We start from the raw sequence: 19,957 nt of genomic DNA, 5'->3' as shown, positions 1-19,957 counted from the left end.
GATCACTCTGGATGAACTACAGAAATCTACAGCTGAGCTGGGAGAGTCTGTCCATAGGACAACAATCAGTCATACACTGGACAAATCTGGCCTTTATGGAAGAGTGGCAAGAAGAAAGCCATTTCTCAAAGGTCTCGTTTAAAGTTTGCCACAAGCCACCTGGGAGACACAAAACATGTGGAAGAAGGTGCTGAAACCAAAATCGAACATTTTGGTCACATTGCAAAACGATATGTTTGGCGTCAAAGCAAAACAGCTCATCACCCTGAACACATCCCCGCTGTCAAAACATGGTGGTGGCAGCCTCATGGTTTGGGCCTTGCTTTTCTTCAACAGGACAGAGAAGATGGTTAAAATTGATGGGAAGATGAATGGAGCCATATACAAGACCATTCTGGAAGAAAACCTGTTGGAGTCTGCAAAAGACCTGAGATTGGGACGGAGATTTATCTTCCAACAGGACAATGATCCAAAACATAAAGCCAAATCTACAATGGAATGATTCACAAATAAACGTATCCAGGAGTTAGAATGGCCAAGTCAAAGTTCAGACCTGAATCCAATCAAGAATCTGTGGGCAGAGCTGAAGACTGCTGTTCTCAAACGCTCTCCATCCAACCTCACTGAGCTCGAGCTCTTTTGCAAGGAAGAATGGGCAAGAATTTCAGTCTCTCAATGTGCAAAACTGATAGAGACACCCCAAGTGACTTGCAGCTGTAATTGCAGCAAAAGGTGGCGGTACAAAGTTTTAATTCAAGGGGGCCGAATAATATTGCACGCCCCACTTTTCAGGGGGGTTTTTGTTAAAAAAGCTTAAAATATCCAATAAATTTCATTCCACCTCACGATTGTGTCCCACTTGTTGATTCTTGACAAAAAATGTTAATTTATATCTTTATGTTTGAAGCCTGAAATGTGGCAAAAGGTTGAAAAGTTCAAGGCGACCGAATACTTTTACGAGGCACTGTACTTGGTATTCTCACTCTGGCTTGTCTGGCTGCCTGTGTCACGTGTATTAGTTTAGGATAAAATGTAATTGATTTCAGAAATACATTTTCCAGAGTTCAATGCCTGCGTTCATTTCCAGGTGGTCTAATTTACATTTTTAACATCACAATCAAACTACTACTACTTTTAGGAGACATGATTTAAAAAAAAAAAAAATCATAATATGAAGGTTGCTACTGGAATTAAATATGGATCACTGGTGGGAAAAAATAGAACATGCACGCATTGTTTCGTCAAGCACAGCCTTCAGTAAGCTCAAATTTAGCTAGCTAACGCTAGTATTCAAAAGATTCTCCAGTTGAGTGAACCAAGAAAGTTGCCGGGGTCTCTTTCACTCCAAAAATATCAAGTTTCCAATGTATGAATCATTATTATTTATTTTTAATAGCTTGCACTATTGTTGGATCTTAGTGCAGCTTTTGATACAGTAAATCATTACAAACTGCAGAACAATTTAGAAATGTGGGTAGGACTAAATGGACTTTGAATTGTCCAGGTCCTACCTGGAAAGGAAAGGAGTTAAATTGTAACCATTGGAAGTGCTCAATCTCAATAAATGGTGTTGACCTATGGGGTCCCTCAACTGTCAGTTCTTGGATCCCTCCTGTTTGACCTGTATATGCTACCCTTGGGTCAAAATTTTCAGAACTTTAATTTTGACTCTCATAGCTATGCAATTGACAGTTATATTGAGCAGTGTCTCCAGATGACTACAGTTCAATCGAGGTCTTGTGTCACTGTCTAAAGCAGATAAATAACTGGATGAGCCAAAATTTTCTTTATCCAAAGCACAAAAATATTAGAATTGATTTTAGGAATAAAGAAAAGATGATTGCTATTTGTAAATACATGGACTCAATTTTTAACAACCAAACACCAAGTCCGAAATTGTGGTGTTCTGAGAGATGGCAACCTGACTTTCAACAGTCGTATCAAATCAATAACTAAAATTGCCTTTTCCATTTAAGATATCCAGAGTGAAGGCTTCCTTGTGTCAAGCAGACAAGGGGAAGCTCATCTATACTTTAGCCTCATGTAGATTTGACTATTGTAATATTCTTCTGACTGCACTCCCTCAAAAGAGCATTAAACAACTGCAGCTCATTCAGAATGTTGCAGCTTGGGTTCTGACCAAACTGAACAAAGAGGTCAGAGGATATAACTTCAATTATATTTTTTTTTCACTGGCTTCCAGTCAGCTTTAGAATACATTTTAAAGTTCTGCTACTGGTCTATAAATCACTCAATGGTTTAGGTCCTGAATACATGAAAGAAATGCTTATGGAATACTAACCCAGAGATCGACAGACTGTACTCAAATAGTGGAGAGCAGATTCCAAAGCAAACATGGTGGAGCATCATTTAGCTATTATGCTGCTCACAAATGGAATAAGTCAGCCCCAAGTGTAAATGGATTTAAATCCATGTTAAAAATTCTTCTTTTTGCTCATGCAATTTAGAGTATTCCCACTTTTCAATGATATTTCTTGCACTGTACGCAGTTTTAATTGTACTTTTCCCCATGTTTTAAATGTTTTATTTCTTGGTACTTAAATGCTTTTAAAATGGCCAAGCACATTGAGTTACCATGTGTATGAAAAGCACTGTACAAATAATTTAGCTTTTCTTTGCTTGCTTTGCTCTTAAGAGACATGGCAGTCCCACTATATAGCTTCCCTGTTTAGAGAGGGACTTGTATGGATGTGTGCAATGGAAAAACCTACAATATGACGTGTACCTCAAACTGAAATATACAGTTAAATTTGTAGAGAGAGATACAGTGAGCCCCTGCTCGGTCAACTACATCACGTAAAATATTCTGAAGTCGCTGGAAAGAACACATACATGAAAATAAATCTTGTAAACTGGGCTTATGTGCTTCAAAGAAAGTGATATAAGCATACCCTTATAATCAATTGAGTATGAGACCAAGACAAAGACAGCCAGAACCAAAATGCCCTGGATGCAATTAGCTCGACTTACAACCCATTTAGCACAATGAAATGTTGGCATTTCAAGCAAAGCGCTGCCACAGACTTCAAACCAACTATCCGTGTGATTGATCACTTGTGTAGTCAGATAAACAAAAGCTTTTATTGGACTAGTCAATTGTATTTTTCTAGACACAGTAGAGAATAGAGCGGTAGTTCTGTATCTTTGATATTGCCTCTGAGATAAAATATGCAATCATACAGAGATACTGTAACTATAATTTCAAGCAATATCAGTAGTGGTACCTTGAGATATCCGTGATTACGCTCGTAACACAAAACATAGATCTTATATAATCTTTACCCTTTGAAATGAAAGGAAATGCCTTAAAAATGTAAAATAATTGGTTCTATAATATTTTAAACTTAAACAATTAAACAGTTTGTGCCTTATGATTCAAAGATTCAATGAGTCTATTCATTGTGCTGCTCCTTCTGGTGTGCCAACCTTAGTCACCAGGAGGCAGTAATGTAATCATAAAGTCTGGAGTCAGAAATGAAGAAGAATAGTACTTATTTTTTTGTGAATTTTATTGACACCCAGACTATACAATTTTAGGTGACATTTGAGAATGACATCCCAATAATTGCATACAACTTTAACAACAAAGTAACACACAGCAGTTTTTACGGCCCTGTAGGATGGAAGACAAAATAGTACTTAGATTACAACTGGTTGTACTGTAAGTGACCTAGTAAAATGCTATGTTAATAATCTTTTTTTGTAGCGGATGAAGAATATATGCCTGTGAGTATTGTCATATCTGTCTACATGTATTGCACACGTTTGTGTCCAAATATCCACTACTTAAAGAGTTCTAAAACGGTGACAATCAATGGCAACTGTTCGCGATTAAATGACATTTTCCATTGTACAACGTTTGCATTAAACTTGCAGCTACCTTAACAAAATAGTCTCATTGTTTTAATTATAAGTGAATAATGTGTTATCCCCAGAGTCTCATATTTACAGTAGTTTTCCAATAAAATTCGACTGATAGTGGCATCAAACAACTTGAAGCATATTTTCTTAATTGTTCACTATCTACCGATCTGCTATTTAATGTGAAGTCAGTTGAATCAAGTTCACGGCCACCCTACAGTACTCATATCTTAAGTTTGTGCTTTCAAGTTAAAGTAAAAAAAATGTCCCAATGACAGTTTGCATCTTGCAAAATGTATGTTGGGTCACTTGTGTCTCGAGGCACCAGTGTATCTGTGTACCTCAATAAAATACTACTTTTCCATCTTGTTGTGTTTCCTTTGATGTACTTTATGTATTTGGATGGATAGTTTCCCTTTTGTTTTATAGGGTGTGTTAATTGTCACAAACAAACTGTTCTTAACTGTCATAAGCCAGGCTAACTCCAGTTCACCAAATATATTAGGGAACTATATTTTTTGTTTCTTTGTGCCCTGCGATTGGCTGGCAACTAGTTCAGGATTTACCCTCCCTCCTGTCTGAAGAGGGCTGGGATAAGCTCCAACACTCCCACAACAATTGTGACAATTAGCGGGTTGAATATTGGATGGATGGATGGATGGATGGATGGATGTATATACAGAAACCTTTGATTGGCTGGTCTGCTGCATTCTGGAACCAAATGTATTCATTATCACTGGGGTAAATTGGCTGAGGTTAATACAGTATATACTGCATGTGCCATTTACAATCATTAAAGTGGAAGATATTTTGCAGTTACTGTTGTTATTTGTTATTTTAAGATGTTGGACAACGTCACTAGTGCGAAAATGAGTTTGAATGTGTATTAAAGGCCATGTGTGTGTTTTCATGTGTGGCACAATGGGCCTGTGGACGTGTTATGTCCTTCTTTCCCACAGTATGTCTCTCATGCGGTTTTATGGTGACGTCACGACAGGGGTACAGACAAGTGCCCTGTTCAGAGGGCATAAGTTCACTTCCTGTCAGTCAGGAGAAAGATCGCTTTTGATGTAGATTTCTCTCTCTCTCTCTCTCTCTCTCTCTGTCTCTCTCTCTCTCTCTCTCTCTTTTTTTTTTTTTCAGGCTATGTGGTTGATGCTGCAACAGGAGAAGCCAGATGATTTAGTCATAGCAACAGGGGAGGTGCACAGTGTGAGGGAATTTGTGGAAGAAGCCTTCAGACATGTGGGGAAGACTATCGTGTAAGCAAACGCATCAACACACTCACTCGAATGACGATTCTTCTTTGTTGCTAATTTCCTCATCAATCTCATTTAATACAGTCCATAGATATTTCAGCACTCTTTTGATGCATTTCAGTTCACTATTTTGCAAATAGCCACATTTACAAAGTATCTGCAGAGACCCCAAACCTCTTCCCCTCAGTGAACTGGGACTCGTCCTTCCAGACGTAATTTTCAATTCTCATGTGTTTTATTGTTTTTTTTGTAATTTATTATTTATTCCAGATGTACATTTGAATTGTTACACAATCCTTCCAGTTACATTCAGGTCAGGTCTGTGTGCGCACATGTTTCAAGTAAATCAGTGACATGTTTTGTCTACCCACAGTTTTAAAGAAACAAACTTTTCAAGAAGAAAAGGTACCATAGAGAGTGGCAAAACCATCTAACGAATGTGAGAAAGTGCTTCATCAAAATTTGTGTATCTCCAGGTGGGATGGGAAGGATGAACAGGAGGTGGGCTGTTGCCAAGACACAGGAGTTGTGCATGTGAAGGTGGATCCAAAGTATTTCCGCCCAACTGAAGTGGTAAGTTTTTACCGTTTCACATTTAAAGGTCAAGTGTCATCCCTATAAACATTCTAAAATAGATATTGAATATTGAAAAATACATATCACATTTTTCACTTCTATGTCTATATGAAAAAATAAATGAGCGGAGCACGCGTCATCCATGTGAAAAGTTGCGGAAGTGACATTCGACGACATCCAAGTGGTCGCCATATTGGCTGCATCAACTGTCCATGACGTCACCCGGATATTCGCCATTGAAAACACGCGGTGGGCCCTACTATGGGAGACGAACACACCCCTTCTGACACAGAAGCTCTTTTCGAAGAAGAGAACGTCACACAATCGAGTGACTCGGTTGTGTGACGTTACCAGGGCAATATTACCCTATTGTTTCAAGCCATCGGGGCAATATTACACTATTGTTTCGAGCCATATTCAGATGATATGCGATCACAGCCAAACCGCCTCCCCATCCAATCCACTTCCGCGGCAGAGATGAGCCATCGTGGCCCGGCACCATGATAACCCACCTCGGCGGCGAAAATGAGGCCGGCCAGGGTGGCTCGTCACGGCGCCGGGCCGCGATGGCTCATCTCCTCCGTGGAAGTGGATCAAACGGGGAGGCGGTTTGACTGTGATCGTATATCATCTGAATATGGCTGGGCTCATTTTCGGCACCGAGGTGAGTTATCATGGCGCCGAGCCAGGCAACTTTATGGCGTCATTCATAGCCGCCGGCGTCCGCGATGAACAACACCGTCGAGCCGGGACGCCTTATGGCGTTGTCATCGCACGCGGCTTAGTGCGGCATTGACAGCAGCATTCTTCAGAGCCGCCGCCGTCCGTGAGCCCGACGCGCAGCCTTCGCTGGCGGGGCGGCGCCCCCGCCTTTATCAGCGAGCCCGACGCAGTCCAACGTGCACATACACACATTTAGCACGGCTGTCATACATACGCGGATCTTTTGTTAAGTTATGAGAGACCGATTACGTGGTGCGCCCCAAACTATTTTTTTTTAGTAGCTGTATACACACCTACCTGTCCTTTGTAACCCACGAAGCTCTCATCCATTGCAACCGTGCAATCCATTTTTCCCGACTAACCGGGTCTCTTGCGAATTTATGAAGGGTAAATCCATCCTCCCGAGTGTTCAAGCAATGTCCAGCAATGCAACGACCTGGCGTTTTGGCTAACACGAAAGAACAACGAGCAACCTTGCCGGAGAGAAATAGAAAGAATAATAGAAAGAAACATGTCCACTTGAGAGCGGTCCTGCCATGTACGTCACTTCCTGCTTCTTCTCAAAAACAAATCCCTCAAGAGGATTTTTATGGCGGGAGTTACAAAAAACTGTGTATGTCAAAATCATGTTTTGTGGTGAAAAAAACGCATGGGTCCATGTCGGCTGCCATTTTTTCATTAATAACATACTAAAAACCATGCCTTTCATGACAGTGGCCCATTAAGTTGCTCTGAAGCATTTGCTAAGTAAGAGTTTGCTTGACTGATGCTGTAGAGGTACACTCACCTGACTTTGATGCATGCAGCGTGAGTTCAGTTCCCACTCAGTGACTGTGAATGTGAGTGCAAATTGTTGACCATGTCTGTATGTGTCCTCCGACTGACTGGTGACCAGTTCAGTGTCGTCCGCCTTTTGCCTGAAGTCAGCTGGGATAGGCTCAAGCACCCCTCAATCCTGAACAGGTTAAGCGGTGCTGAGAATGGATGAATAGTTTCTCACCATCTGCCTCATTGGTTCTATTACAAATTTGATGAAAAATTAATTGATATTGTTTGATCAATAAGAGGTAGTAATGTTAAGCAGATTTCCACACTGACTTGCTCTTCACCATAAGTTAACAGATTTTTTCAAGTAGTGCATGTTTATGTGTGATATACTACATTAATGATTTGTATTCTGTTTTTATGTCTCAAAAGTATTTTCTGTCAAATGGGTGTCTGTTGTCGTATTAGAGACGTTCCAACTACCGCATTCCTTGTGTGTTTTTGACATACTTGGCAAATAAAGATCATCCATCCTTTTTCTGAGCCGTTTATCCCCACAAGTGTCGCAGGAGTGCTGGAGCCTATCCCAGCTATCTTCAGGAAGGAGGCGGGGTACACTCTGAACTGGTTGCCAACCAACGACGATTCTGATTGATAAACAGAGGTGTTGACTCTAGTCACATGACCTGGACCCAAGTCAGACTAGAGTCAGGAATTGTATGACTTGGATGACAGCAGTACTTTAAAACTCATGGCTCAACTTGGACTTGAACAACAATGACTCATGTATCACAAGGGTCACTGGTGTGCTAAAGCCTATCCCAGCTGACTCTAGGCGAGAGGTGGGGTAAACCCTGAACTGGTCCCCAGCTAATCAGTACAAAATACATCAATAATAAACATGACTGCTAAATGAGGTACAGTGAAGAAAATAAATATTTGAACATCCTACTATATTGCAAGTTCTCCCACTTAGAAATCATGGAGGTGTCTGATATTTTGATCATAAGTGCATGTCCACTGTGAGTGAGATAATCTAAAAAGAAAAATCCAGAAATCACAATGTATGATTTTTTTACCATTTGTGTGATACAGCTGCAAATGAGTATTCGAACACCTGTCCATCAGCTAGAATTCTGACCCTCAAAGACGTGATAGTCTGCCTTTAAAAGTCCACCTCCACTCAATGTATTATCCTGAATGAGATGCACCTGTGTGAGGTTGTTATCTACGTAAAAACACTTGTCCACCCCATACAATCAGTAAGACTCAAACTTGTATGATGGCCAAGACCAAAGAGCTGTCCAAAGACACCAGAGACAAAATTGTACAACTCCACGCGGCTGGAAAGGGAAAGAGAAATTGCCTAGCAGCTTGGTGAAAAAAGGTCCATTGTTGGAGGAATCATTAGAAAATGGAAGCACCTAAACATCACACTCAATATCAATCTGACTGGAGCCCCCTGCAAGATATCACCTCGTGGGTTCTCAATGATCCTTAGAAAGGTGAGGAATCATCCCAGGAGTACATGACAGGATGTGGTCAGTGACCTGAAAAGAGCTGGGACCACCATTTCCAAGGTGACTGTTGGTAATATACCAAGATATCATGGTTTTCCTGCTTAAACCAGCACATGTCAAGGCCCCTCTTAAGTTTGCCAATTTTGCACATGGGACAGGACGACTGCACTTTATTAAGGAGAGGATGACCCCGGCCATGTATTGTGAGATTTTGGGGAACAACCTCTTTCCCTCAGTCAGATCATTGAAGATGGGTCGTGGCTGTGTCTTCCATCATGACAATGACCAAAGCACACAGCCAGGAAAACCAAGGAGTGGCTCCGTAAGAAGGATATAAAGGTTCTGGTGTGGCCTTACCAGTCTCCAGACTTAAACCCGATAGAAAATCTTTGGAGGGAGCATAAACTCCGTGTTTCTCAGCAACAGCCCAGAAACCTGTCTGACCTAGAGAAGATCTGTCTGGAGGAGTGGACCAAAATCCCTCCTGCAGTCTGTGCTTTCCTGGTGAAAAACTACAGGAAATGTTTGACCTCTGAAATGGCAAACTAAGGCTACTGTACCAAATATTAACATTGGTTTTCTCAGGTGTTCAAATGCTTATTTGCAGCTGTATCGCACAAATAAATCATTAAAAAATCATACATTGTGATTTCTGCATTTTTCTTTTTAGATTATCTCACTCACAGTGGACATGCACCCATGATGAAAATTTCAGACCCCTCCATGATTTCTAAATGGGAGAACTTGCAATATAGCAGGGTGTTCAAATACTTATTTTCTTCACTGTATATGATCCAAGAACATGTCAACACACACAGAAACAACAATATAATTGAACAAAAAGTGACGTTAATTGAAAACAAACAAAAATTCACATTGCATTGTGGAATTGCGTGTTTTGACATCACATTTTCTTGTTTTCGTTACCATTAGCAGCTAGCTACCTTTATGAGCAATCATGCAAATAGTTACACGACGAACTGGCCATGCATAGTCTGCTCTTCCTGTATAATGCAGTCTTATTTAGTCAGTGAAGTGTTCTCATGAATAAGACTGTACTGTACTGTATTACTTTTTTACTCACTCTAAGTGATAATTTTTCTTCGTGTCCTTTGCTTTGCATCTTTTTGATGTGATATTTTTACATATCGGTAGTTCCCTCTAGTGTTCTATCTTAGATACCACAGTTGGAAAATATTGTACCTTTAAAACATGATAACAGACTTTCTTCCTCTTTTTAATATTAATGCCTCATGTTTTTGATACACGAAATTTCAAATTTAATCTGAACTCTATTCATATTAGTTTTAAATTGCCTTCATGAGTAATGTTTGTAGACAAGTAAGGGTAAATGCACTTTCCTGCTATATGCACAATGTGAATTTCAGAATAATACTGTTCAATTTTTAAGAGAAAAACAATTGTTTAATTATTAAGTGAAATATATGTTCAGAATTGCTCTTTAACCAAAAGAAAAAAAATCTTATACTCAGGGATGAGAATTTTCTGCAGATTTGCGGAATTCCAAGTTGTTTTCAGCTGAAAATGTCATTGTTGTGTAATGTGTAAATTCGTTGAGAAATTTGGGGGGGGGGTACGGCTTGACGTGGGCGAGGCTGTGATCAAGACCAGTCGCCAGCATCTATCGGCAACGCTCGTCGTGAAATTAGTCACAGCTGTGGTAGCGGAAATCGGCATTGCATCCTGTTTATGGCGTTGCTACCTGTTTACGGCATTGCTATCCGTTTTGCATTAAATTTGGTGTTTATAGTAACAACAACATTCCTATTTCCGACAGCATTTTGCCAGTCTTTCATCTGTATTTTTACTCTGATGTTAACATTTCTTAGAGAAACATTCTGTTTACTCTGGCATAGATATAACTTATAGACATATGTACACATATGTTATCGAGCGGTCTTCACGCCTTCCAGTATGGCAAAAGTCTTGGAGCGAATAGATGAAGATCATGGCAGGGAAATTGATAAAAACCACGGAGTAAAAAACTGTTTCAGATGGGCACGGCTTGAAAAAATTGTAACCGTGCATTTCATAGGAACGAAAACGATACCAACATGTCTAACCGAACACGTACAAAATGTGATGTGCACTTATCCAGGAGCATCTTCAAACCAGGAAACACAGAGGTAAGTTGGACGTAAATTTCTCAAATATTATATAATTGACAACTGTTAATACAATTAGGCCTATCTGTAGCACAGGCCCTGTAGATCACGCATTTTATCGCTCACTTTTATATTTCATGATCTCTCTCTATCTCTCTCATATTCAGTTACTTTTATAATTACTTTTGTACTTATTTCTGACGTATAAATTGTAAGTGCAGTAGCCTCTTTGATATAAATTTCACTCAGTCTACATTTTTATGTCTGAAGTTTGGCAAAATTATTTTGGTTGTTTGGATTCCTATTTTAAGTTTTCAAAATATTATGATTGCCCTGTATTTACACGGTTAGAAGCAACCAGAGGTCACCATTTAACAGTGTGTTTTATCAAAAAAATTTGTGCTCAAAGGGGGGTGCGCCAAGGCAGACATTTTCATCTCATCCCTCTATACTTGATTATTCCAATTGAGTTGTAAATGGAATACTCTGTTACTAATTGCAGTACTATCGGATGCAAATTCTTATTTGTGACAGCTATCTTTAATGCCACTTCAGAAATAAAGTGACAAAAACTAAGTCGTAGCTTAACATTTTCGTTGAAAAACTGAAAACCTAATGTCACTTGCTTTTGTTGGGGCAATAAACTAAGCCCCTTGAACGTGCGAAGATTTAATCAGGCCCTTGTTTTCTCATCCAGGTTCAATTTGATTGATACATAGATATGTACAGTACATATTGTATTCATTGAGTATACTTTAGAGTCTATCCATCCATCCATCCATCCATCCATCCATCCATCCATTTTCTTTGCCGCTTATCCTCACGAGGGTTGCGGGGAATGCTGGTGCCTATCCCAGCTGTCAACGGGCAGGAGGCGGGATACACCCTGAACTGGTTGCCAGCCAATCGCATGGCACATTTGAGACAAACAGCCACACTCAAAATCACACCTAGGGGCAATTTAGAGTGTCTAATTAATGTTCCATGTTTTTGCAATGTGGGAGGAAACCGGAGTGCCCGGAGTAAACCCACGCAGGCACGGGGAGAACATGTAAACTCCACACTGGCGGATCTGGGATTGAACCCGAGACCTCAGAACTGTGAGGCCAACACTTTACCAGCTGATACACCGTGCCGCCAGTTTAGAATCGATTTAAATACAAATATTATTTATATCCAAATAAATGTTTATTTTGCTGGTAAAATGATATGAAATTCCAAGTGTAAAACCTGCGACTTGACTCGAGATTTGTATGTCTCCTCTATAGACTTGACTCAGGACTTACCTGTTTCAACTTTTGACTTGAGTGGAAGACTGACACTTATTTGTAACCTGCAAAGCAAGGACTTCGTCCCACCACTGCTAATAAGCTTCTCGACATGGACTACTCACTCACAAGTTACATACTGTTCACAACCATTAACAAGCAAATTTGCATGTTTTTAGAATGGCATTTTATATTTTTAATGCAGTATTAAAATTTTGTTTTTGTTCTTTTCTGTCATTCATTGATCCACTAAAAAGTATCTGCACCCTGCCATCTATACACAATGCACTATATTTTGTAAAGTTAAAACAATAAAATACAGTACCTTCATTTTTATAACCATAAGATGTTAGCAAGTCTGCAGACATTGTTTTTTCCTCACTTTTCAGGTTCTTGTTCTTTTCACCGCCTTTCTGAAGGTTATCCATCCTTTTTAACAAAATGTAGCAAAAATACTTTATCCTGACGTCATCTGAGGTCTTGTCTGACATCTCGTGAACCATGTGAGAACGCTTCCCTTGCATCTTTTTTTGTGTGCATTTCAATTTGGAAACATGCAATTGATGCCATTGTTTTGGTTTTGCCAAGTTGTCAGTCTTAAGTCTTTCAGCATTTGCATTTCAGCCAGTATTGAAGTTCATATGAGTTTAGTGTCCCCTGAATTTTTTGTTGTTTTGTACATGTTCCAAATTGTAGCTCGTTTGTTTACATGTGATACATAGTGTCAATTAAATGTGCTCACGTCTTTCACTATACTGGTACTTTATATGACCAGGAAGCCATTTCACTTCTCATTAGATTCCATAGTCCATACTATGGTTGAGGGTTAATCTTTACTGTCCCCTATACATGTTGTGCACATCAGTTAAATTTACTATAGCGACTGAATTGTTTTGGTTTTTAGGATTCTTTTTCAACCCTGCATCAAATGGGTGAGATTCTTAAACAGTCCTCAATTAAAGGTAAAAATCTACATTATAATTAGAACCTTATGCTTGTCTGTCAGTACACAAGAGCATGAATGCAAGATTGTGGTGTGTGTGTGTGTGTGTGTGTGTGTGTGTGTGTGTGCATGCGTGCGCGTGTGTGTGTGTGTGTGTGTGTGGTGTGTGTGTGTGTGTGTGTTGTGTGTGTGTGTGTGTGTGTGTGTGTGTGTGTGTGTGTGTGCTTGTGTAAACGAATTTCAATGTGTCCTTGAGTTAACATCACTTAGCCATCATACCTTCCAGTTCACACGTCGCTTGAGGCCAAAAACTGTGACTGGCTGAGTGACAGCTGCTTTTGTTGTTGTTTTAATGTATTTATTATTTGTAACCATGTGTAGAATGAGTTTTGATGAATGGGAAGTCGATATTCAGTCTGTTGTCTTATTCCACCCTGTCTATGTTCACATAATGAACCTGTTATAGCTGCATAATTTTGCTGCCCCACAGCCTCCTCTCAATCTTAGTTATCCAATGGTTGGTTACCCTGGAATGCCCTTCTATCCAAGATTATCATACTGTGAGACAAAAATCTGTTCCACCCATCTTTTTAATGTGTTTTACAAATCAGAATATAAAAGTGTCCTTCCAGCAGCAATCCATTGACGTTTTTGTGTTAGGAAGCATGTTGAACTGTGAGTTATTTCTTCAAATAGTGGGTTCCTTCCGTTGCAATAGTCTCATGTCATGCAGTCTGGTGCTTTTGAAACAGTGTGTATATTGATTTGTTTGTTTTATAATTACAAGTAATTTTTATGGAGTAAGACTGAAAAGTCAAAGCCCCACAGTGAAACTGAGTCTACATGACCCACCATGATGTGTAAGCTGGACACAATTTGTCCCTTCAGGTATTCACTTTGTCTACATGTAAGCTGAGAAGGGGAATACACCGTAGAAATAAATTCTACTTTCTTACTATGCAGTTTCCCATTCCTTTTCAAACAGATTTATTTTTAATGTTCTGGGTTGTTTTGGTTTTTTTATCACCGTGATTAAAATTGATTGGACGTTATCTTTGAATACATTGTTTTCACTGGAAGCAAGATTGTAGACAATGGTACCAAGTTGGAACCGATGTGAAATTGATACTGGCAAAATGTTGCTTGCAATTAGTGAGCCCTTTCCCGAGGATATATTTTTTTTTATTTGATAATGGAGATTATGAAGCTCCCACATTATAGTCTTTAAAAATAGCTCATTTGACACACCTTTCTTTGCTATCTGTCAACTGTGCATCTGTGGTATGAGTGATCTTTCTTTTTGCTTTGAATGGCTGTCATACCAACACTCAGATGTGCATAATGACATTCACAAAAAATGTGCTGCATATTATACATCATTGGTTTCACTGTCACTGGGAAGCTCAAACAATGGTTCTAGTGATTAAGAACAGTTAAGACAGCTGCATTCTCATGACAGTTTGCAACGACTTTCAACCTGCCTAATGAGGTCATCAGTGTTTTGTAGCAAGTGCACACCTGACCGATCAAGTTGCGAAATGTTTTTCATTCAAGGACAGTTCCACCCTTGGATAGTCACAGGCAGTTAGATATGATCAGTAAGTGATGGTGAATGCGTTCCTTCTTTTTTTTTTTTCTTGATTCATAGCTTCTCTGAATGCTCATTGCATGAGTTACAAGTAGGTTCCATGAGTGGCTACAAGATCCTAAGTGTGCAATTATTACTCATAAAATGTATTGTTATAGAAGCTGTTCTCTATTTGTCTGATTCTGATGTTCTTTTTTTTTAAGTTTGTCCTGATACATATACTGTAGTTGTGCAAGTATGTCAGATGGAGCTCAATTTGCACAATAATCTTGTATTATTATATTAAGACGTTAAAATAGATAGTGTTCTCTCAATACACTCTTGTTCACTTTATGCATTTTTTTGTGTGTTCGTGTATACTTTTTTACAGCGTAGTAGGCTTTTTTTTCCCTGTTTATGAATGCGCATTGTGTTCTGTATCCTGATTTGCGAAGTGAAACCCACATCGTGTGATGCATCCTGATTTGCTAAGGGACTATAGACTATTGTCAACCGCCTTCAGTACCAGACCGCCGCGTGGTGAGGCCTACTGCCCCCGTGGTATTTAGGTGTAACCCGCAGTGTGCAGCAGCAAGGTCCTGGTACTTAGGGCAGGCGATCGTGGCAAAAAAAAAAGAGGGTGCGTTCAGGTGCTCAGTCATTAGGAAAAAAAAAAACTTCCACAACGTTGAAAGCGTACATGCATCACATTATTGTATTTAAACCAGGCAGAGTTAATGAACAGAAGAGACCCTTCATCTGATTATGCGACCACAGCAAAAAAAAAAATGAGGGCGGGTACAGGGTGCCCATGTGCTCATGAGAAAAAAAAATTCTGCAACATGAAAGTGTGTGTGTGTACGTGCGTATGAGCATGCACACTTTTGAAATATGTGCGCCCACGTGCATGTAGCTAAGTGAGCTGGTGAGCTGTCACAGAAAATTGAGTGACGTAAATGGAATTAGTTCCAAAGCCTAATGCCACCATAATGATGTAGGGCCATTTAGAATTGAAGCCTGGTTAAATACAGCCATCCTGCTCACGCTGATAAGCTGATACTGTAAGTCAAATGTGAAGTCGCAACAAACACCTTGCCTTAAAACCTTAACATGATGAAATCAATTTTAAACAGGCTTGAACAGTTCCCGTTTCACATCAGCTTGCAATTATGGAACAATTTACCCAAAAATGGAAATGTGAAAGCCTACAACATGTGATGCATATTTGGTGCAGACATTTGAAAAGTAGTACAAATCTTGAATCAAAACAGGTTGCTTTTATCAACTTGTTGTAACTTCAATGGTGGCGCAATCGCCCACCCTACATATTGTTTCATTGTGGTTTCATTTCTCAAACATAATAGAAGGTGGCGTGTCTGTTTATGAGAATATTTTCTCCGAAAAGAAGAAAAGAGCGCCAACAACAGCCATAGCTGTTTTTAACTCGCAAAAAGATACCTGCACCAAGGTGCTTCAGTGCAAGAAGGCAGCAGAACCGCACTAGCCGGCCAGAGGAACTATAAATTACGCCTGAGCCACTATTAACCATTTATTGTCCAAGCTCATAGATTGATCATTAAAATAAAATGTATTTCTAAAAACGATCATATTTTTCTATCAGAAAAGGCTTATCCTTGACAAAGTGAAGGAAAATGGATTGAGTGACATTTAGATATTTACTCCTCAAATTAATATTATGGCCTCAAACATTGAACATATTGAACTTTGGTTTCATCCTAGATTACAACAGTGTCCTCTTTTTTTTTAAACTATTAAGGTTTGAACTTTGAGAGTGTTTAAACAAGTGAAATGTGAGAAAGTGTTAATGCCTGTCAGAGAAACGTTTATAAAGTGTTTGGTTGGGGGTTTAACAACCTTAAAACATGAAACAGGAAAAAAAACACTGTAAATAGAAAAACACTGAATGAACAAATGAAAAAAAATCATCCTGTAAATGAAAAAATAAATATCATGAACAAAAACACATAGAGGAAAAAAATTTAATTTCTATTACACAGATTTTACTTAACGCGGATATGTTTTAGAACGTGTTAACACTATACCAAATTGTCTTCTGTTTTTATAGTTAAGTCACATACCATATGATAAAATAAATTCATTATCATTTTAAATGTCCATGTAGCACATCTGCCTCACATTTCTGAGGTCTCGGTTCAAACTCAGGCCTCGCCTGTGTAGTTTGCATGCTCTCCCTATACCTGTGTAGGTTTCCTTCAGGTACTCGGGTTTCTTCCCACATCCCAAAACACGCATGGTAGGTTAACTGAAAACTCTAAATTCCCTGTAGATGAAAATGTTAGTGTTCATGGTGGTTTTTTTTATACTTGCCCCGCGAGTGGCTGCCAACCAATTCAGGGTGTGCCCTCCCTCTCGCCTGAATTTTGCTGAGATCGGCGCAAGCACACCCTCACACTTAAGTAGGATACGTGGCTTCATGAATGTATGGATGAATGTTAAATGATTATTTAACTCAAAATTGTATTTGATGAAAAAAAAGTATTGGGTTTATTTCAGAAGATACTTTTGAGAGAAACGTTTACCACTCAATCTTGAGTCAATATAATATATAATACGAATTTATTCCACTAGATTTAATTTTTACTTAATTCCTTTTTTTTGTGGGGGGGGGGTCAACTGGCTTGTATTGGTGTCATATTGTGGCAGCAGTAGCTCAGCCCATAAGGCCCTGGGAGCGGAGAGTTGCATATCCAGTCAGAACAAAAAGACTGGGGAAATGCTAGTCTGCCCCCTGACAACAGTTGAGATTCCTTTGAGGAACACCCTAGACGAAGGGCTCAACTGGGTCTTCTGCCAGCTGACTTTGGGTGAGGTGCAGATTACACCCTGGACAGGTAGTCACCAGATACATCCAGATGCCACGTGCAATTTAGAATATTCAATTTCACCTAACCTGCATGTGGGAGGAAACAGGTGTATTATAAATGCAAAAAACCTGTGCAAGAACAGGGAGAACATGCAAACTCTGTTTAGGAAGGCCGGAGCTGAGATTCAAGCACTGAACGGCTTTGCTGTGGTGCACATGTTCTGACCACTACTTCCATGGCCTGGTTCCTTTCTCTTTTTTCATGAAACTTCTTCCCACTAAAACAAATAATACAGACGTCATTGATGTCAGAAGGTTTTATTCTGGAGTTATAACATCTAAGGTCTCTTTAAAAGTAGTATAGCCTGTGTTTGGTTTCATATTACTCCATTAAGACAGTCTCGTCTTCATTAATCTACTTCCATGATTCTTGCCAATTTAAATCAGTACTTTACGAATATTGGTATTTTCCTGGTTAAAAAAAAGTTTGTTTTTGTGCAAGAAAATCTTTCAGTTGCAGTTGGTTTTAAAGGGTATGCAAAGTATTCAATGCACCTTTTGCTTATAATATACAGTTTTTTATGCTGAATTCGAATCTGAAATCTGTTATGAAGGAAACATTTTTATTTTTCGACTATCAGCAAAAGTTGATCGCACATTGCTGGATTCGCCGGAAATACACGATCACACAATAGAAAAACCCGAGATGGGATGTGAAGTCAGAAATTGAAATAAACATCATGGCGGCCATTTGACTCCATTGTAAGAACGACACTGAATTTTTCGATAATTCAAGCAATGAACATGATTCTGAATGGTCCCACGAAGACGGTGAAGAATGCAAGCTTTATAAAGGTGTTAAAGTTTATCAATTTGACTGAGTTAGACAAAACACACATTCAAATGCAGACAAAATAGCTGCCAATGAATGTTACAAGCAAACTCTCAGACCAGGGAGGACAACATGCCTCGTGCTAGAAACACTGACTCGTAAGTATTTGTGAAGTTGTTTTGTTTATTTAGCCACAAACTGATAAATAGTAATGGCTTCGATATCTTGAATGTATATATGAAGTTATCAGTCTTAAAATTGTGCAAACACCGTGGACTTAGTCTAAATTGATATATTTTCACAAATAAGGATTTTAATGGACAAAATCCGTTTAAAACGTCATGTTAATTTTACAATCTGAGTTGTTTGGGGCCACAAACCAGTGCAATCTGTCGGCCAATCCCAAGCCCAGATAAATGCATAGGGTTGCTTCAGGAAGGACATCCGGGGTAAAAACTGTGCTAAACAAATATGAGCGTTCATCTAAAGGAATAAAGTTGATGTGAGCCACACAATGAAGTTATGGGAAAGAGTAGTGGAGGCTAGACTCAGGACAGAAGTAAGTATCTGCGCTCAACAGTATGGTTTCATGCCTAGAAAGAGTACCAAAGATGCAATATTTGCCTTGAGGATCCTAGTGAAAAAATTATAGAAAACGTCAGAAAGAGTTACATTGTGTCTTTGTGGAGCTAGAGAAAGCCTATGAAAGAGTACCAAGAGAGGAACTGTGGTACTGCATGCGCAAGTCTGGTGTGGCGGAGAAATATGTTAGAATAGTACAGGACATGTATGATGGCAGCACAACAATAGTGAGGTGTCCCTTAGGTGTGACAGAAGAATTTAAGGTGGAGGTGGGACTGCATCAGGGATCAGCTCTGGGCCCCTTTCTGTTTGCAGTGGTAATGGATAGGCTGACAGACGAGGTTAGACTGGAATCCCCTTGGACCATGATGTTTGCAGATGATACTGTGATATGCAGTGAAAGCAGGGAGGAGGCAGAGGAACAATTAGAAAGATGGAGACATGCACTGGGAAGGAGAGGAATGAAGATTAGCCGAAGTAAAACAGAATATATGTGCGTGAATGAGAGGGGTGAAGGGGGAAGAGTGAGGCTACAGGGAGAAGCGATACCACGGTTGGACAACTTCAAATATTTAGGGTCAACAATCCAGAGCAATGATGAATGTGGTAAGGAAGTGAAGAAATGGGTCCTAGCAGGTTGGAACAGCTGGCGGAAGGTGTCTGGTGTGTTATGTGACAGAATAGTCTCTGCTTGGATGAAGGGCAAAGTTTATAAAACAGTGGTAAGGCTGGCCCAATTTGAGCCAGAAGGCTTCCTTTGGTTTGTACCAGGGATTTTCCAGCCGTACTTTTGTCATGTGTTACTGTATGTGATAGCGCATACGGAATTAATTTGAAGTCAGCTTGCTTCATAACAGCGGTCTCAGCTGTCACATTGAGCAACTACACATTGTTTACGTGAGTACAAGGTAAAATTCAACCAAGGTGGGAATCTTTCTTCTCGTATATAATTTAATTTAAGAAATAATGGTACATAATATTTTGTGATTTCTTTCAATGTTTCATTCAACTATATCCAACAGCAACATCTAACTTACTGTACAAAAATTTTTGATGTTATGTAACGTGA

At 39.4% G+C, this 19,957-nt stretch overlaps 1 protein-coding gene across 6 annotated transcripts in view; it reads left to right on the top strand.

Annotated features, from left to right (window-relative positions):
* gmds (GDP-mannose 4,6-dehydratase) overlaps positions 1–19,957 on the top strand; it is a 262,351-nt gene that overhangs the window by 176,922 nt on the left and 65,472 nt on the right. For 3 of the 6 annotated variants that reach the window (XM_061824038.1, XM_061824036.1, XM_061824037.1), the window contains 3 exons: positions 5,026–5,144; positions 5,618–5,714; positions 13,024–13,081. In XM_061824038.1, coding sequence (XP_061680022.1) covers positions 5,026–5,144; positions 5,618–5,714; positions 13,024–13,081 — 274 coding nt within the window. Of the gene's footprint in view, positions 1–5,025; positions 5,145–5,617; positions 5,715–12,119; positions 12,939–13,023; positions 13,082–19,957 lie in introns of those variants that run through there. The other 3 variants (XR_009795595.1, XM_061824039.1, XM_061824040.1) reach the window with 2 other exon arrangements.

This window comes from Syngnathoides biaculeatus, chromosome 7, assembly GCF_019802595.1.
Source record: "Syngnathoides biaculeatus isolate LvHL_M chromosome 7, ASM1980259v1, whole genome shotgun sequence".
NCBI lineage: Eukaryota > Metazoa > Chordata > Actinopteri > Syngnathiformes > Syngnathidae > Syngnathoides > Syngnathoides biaculeatus.
The sequence above is the reverse complement of the archived record's forward strand: the minus strand, read 5'-3'. Positions and strand labels throughout refer to the sequence as shown.